The sequence below is a fragment of the Priapulus caudatus genome, unplaced genomic scaffold, assembly GCF_000485595.1.
Source record: "Priapulus caudatus unplaced genomic scaffold, Priapulus_caudatus-5.0.1 Scaffold5931, whole genome shotgun sequence".
Taxonomy (NCBI): domain Eukaryota; kingdom Metazoa; phylum Priapulida; class Priapulimorpha; order Priapulimorphida; family Priapulidae; genus Priapulus; species Priapulus caudatus.
This window is the reverse complement of record NW_014582992.1, coordinates 1,533-4,666: the sequence shown is the minus strand read 5'-3', so window position 1 is coordinate 4,666 and position 3,134 is coordinate 1,533. Positions and strand designations below refer to the sequence as shown.

Below are 3,134 nucleotides of genomic sequence, written 5' to 3'. Positions count from 1 at the left end.
TTTGCTTATTATTTTTATAACTGATAGTGATCAGTTGGCTCGTTCGTCGGGCTGGTGGTTCTCAGGGGGTAAGGTCCATACATTTTCCTGTCGCGATATCATACACGTAGCCTCTCATGCAGAATTGCCGACAGAACTTCGCGGTGCTGGAAAGCAAAACAAGAGCGCATCAGTTACAAAACGTCACGAGCCCGCGCAGACGACGTAAACCTACCCACTCGCGAGGTGGCGCTGTACTCACGCTCTCCTCTCGAGGTATCCGAACCCCCCAACCCCCCAACCCCCCAATCCCGATGCGAAATCTCGATCTCGAGGTATCAGATCTTTACCGACAATTACCTATCACATATAATACACACACGCACGCACACACGCACACGCACACGCACACGCACATATATATATATGTATAATAACATCTCTATTCGAAGTGGGACACAAAAAATCCGCGTGAAAGAAGATACAACTTGCTACTCGATGAATACTGTTCGCTAGAGCGGAGCAGCGTTCCTGATGCACGCGTCAGTCGGCGTGTACGTACAGGATTTTGTTATTGGTCTTTCGCACTTTGCATTTTTTGAATTTCGGAATTTCTCCCTTCGTTACGCACAGAGCTGTGCAGGTCAGAGTCTCTGTACTTTCACCTCTGTATGAGAAAGATCGTATAATGTGAAAATGGTGAATCTCCCCTCTCTCTCTCCCCTTTTTCTCTCTCTCTCTCTCTCTCTCGTCTCGTCGCTCTTCCTCCTCTCTCTCTCTCTCTCTCTCTCTCTCTCTCTCCTCTCGTCTTTCTCTCTCTCTCTCGCTCTCTCTCCTCTCCTCTGCTCTCTCTCTCCTCTCTCATTCTCGCTCTCTCTCTCTCTCGCTCTCTCTCTCTCTTCTCTCCTCTCTCTCTCTCTCCGACTCTCCTCTTCTCTCGTTCTGTCTCTCTTTCTCTCTCTCTCCTCTCTCTCTCTCTCTCTCTCTCTCGTGTCTCCTCTCTTCTCGTCCTCTCTCTTCTCTCTTCTCTCGTTCTCTTCGCTCTCTTATCGCCTCTCTCTCTCTTCCTCTCTCTCTCTCCTTCATCTCTCTCTCTCTCTCTCGCTCTCTCGTCTCTCTCTTTCCTCTCTCTCTCTCTTCTCTCTCGCGCTCTCTCTCTCTCTCTCTCTCTCTCTCTCTCTCCACTTCTCTATCTTGCTCTCTTTCTCTCTCTCCTGCTCTCTCTCATCTCTCTTTCGCTCTCACGCTCTCTCGCTCATCTCTCTCTGCTCTCTCTCTCTCTTCGCTTGCTCTCGCTCTTCTCGCTCTCTCTCTCTAACTCTCTCTCTCTCTCTCTCTCTCTCTCTCTCTTGTCGCTCTCTCTCGCTCTCGTCGCTCTCTCCTCTCGCTCTCTCGGCTCTCTCGTCTCTCTCTTTCGCTCTCTCGCTCTCTCTCTCTCTCGTCTCTCTCTCTCTCTCTCTCTCTCTCTCTCTCTCTCTCTCGCTGCGTCTCGTCTCGCTGCTGCTCTCTCTCTCTTCTCTCTCCGTCGCTCTCTCTCTCTCTCTTCTCTCTCTCTCTCAAACTCCCTATTATATCTCTTTCATACTCTTTCACTGTGCACACACGCACGCCACAACCCTCCTCCTCCTCCCCCCTCACTCCTCCGCCCCTCCTCCACACACACACACACACCACACTCCTCCTCCTCCCCCTCCTCCTTCCCTACAATACTCACACGCAAGTAGAACCGAGAGGAAGACAGTCGCGCGTGCGCACTAGGTCCGGTCCTCCGCAGCACTTGTCCAGTCCGGGAACCCACGGACTCCAGGATCCATCCCCGCCGCCTCCTCGGCCCGTACTCATCATCATCATCGTCGTCATCACCTCTGTTGTTGCCTCCATCGTCGTCGCAACTAGTTTGGAGAAAATAAGAGTGAAAATAAATCTTCCGAACATTGGATGGGTATTGTTAGTGTACTAGTTCCAAGAATTGGCGACAAGCAGTGAGTGAGTGAGTGAGTGAGTGAGTGAGTGAGTGAGTGAGTGAAGTGATGAGTGCAGTGAGTGAGTGTGCCCCGCATAATAACGTGGTGAGTGATGTGAGTGAGTGAGTGACGTGAGGTGAGCGAGACAGTGAGCTGGTGATGTGAGTGAGGTGAAGGTGAATGGTGACGTGAGTGAGTGAGTGACAGTGAGACGGGCAGCGGAGTGAGTGCGGGAGATGGAGTGAGTGCGAGAGTGAGGGAGGGAGCGGGTGAGTGAGTGAGTGAGTTAGTGAGCGAGGCGAGGCGCAGGCGAGTGACGCGAGCGAGCGTCGATGCCAGGGGAGGCGACCGTGAGCAGTGAGTGAGAGTGAACGTGAGTGAAGAGGAGCGTGGACCAGAAGTGATGTAGTGAGTGAGTTCGTGGCGAGGAGGAGGCGAGTGAGCGAGCTGGCAACGGTGAAGAGGCGAGAGCTGAGGATGGAGGGAGGGTGTGAGTGAGTGGTAGTGAGTGACGGATGTGATGTGAGGTGAGTGAGTGAGTGAGCGAGCGAGCAAGTGAAGAGGCGAGTGAGTGAGGGATGGAGGGAGGGGGTGAGTGAGTGAGTGAGTGAGCGAGCAGGCGAGTGAGTTGTTGTTGTTGTTGTTGTAGTTGTTGTTGTTGTTGTTGTTGATGCTGCTGTTGCTGCTGCTGTTGTCGATTGCGGGTGTTTGCACCGTGGGATAATGAGCACGATGATTAAGAGAGATGTGCGTGCGTGCGTGCGTGCGTGCATTCGTTCAACCATACCTGCGTGTATGCGCTCGTGCGTGCGTTCGTTCGTTCAACCACATCTGCGTACGTGCGTGCGTGCGTGCGTGCGTGCGTGCGTGCGTGTGCGTCTGTGCTTACCCTGTCCCCGCCCGCACCTACCGTACACTGTTAGCGACGCCTTCTGCGACACCACTTCGGCGAATGACGTCGCCGTGACGCCGCAGTGGAACATGGCGACGTCTTCGGCGGCGACGGCGTCCGTGATACGGATTGCGTGGTCGCCGGACGTGAAGCGGTCGGAGTTGACGAAGGTGTAGCGGCTGTTCGCCGGATTGACGAAGTCCAACTGCACGTCGTCCTTGTACCAGTTCACCTAGAGAGCCGACACATCAAGTATATATATATATATATATATATACAGAGAGCGAGAGAGGAGAGAG

At 53.4% G+C, this 3,134-nt stretch overlaps 1 protein-coding gene across 1 annotated transcript in view; it reads right to left on the bottom strand.

Moving 5' to 3' along the window:
* Nucleotides 1-7: 7 nt before the first annotated feature.
* The window catches only part of LOC106820031, a 4,533-nt gene continuing 1,406 nt past the window's right edge, over nucleotides 8-3,134 (bottom strand). Inside the window, exons 2-5 of the mRNA XM_014824588.1 lie at nucleotides 2,854-3,067; nucleotides 1,694-1,871; nucleotides 542-646; nucleotides 8-146 (exon numbers count right to left, since the gene is read on the bottom strand). Coding sequence (XP_014680074.1) covers nucleotides 62-146; nucleotides 542-646; nucleotides 1,694-1,871; nucleotides 2,854-3,067 — 582 coding nt within the window. The 3' untranslated portion in view covers nucleotides 8-61. The remainder of the gene's footprint in view (nucleotides 147-541; nucleotides 647-1,693; nucleotides 1,872-2,853; nucleotides 3,068-3,134) is intronic.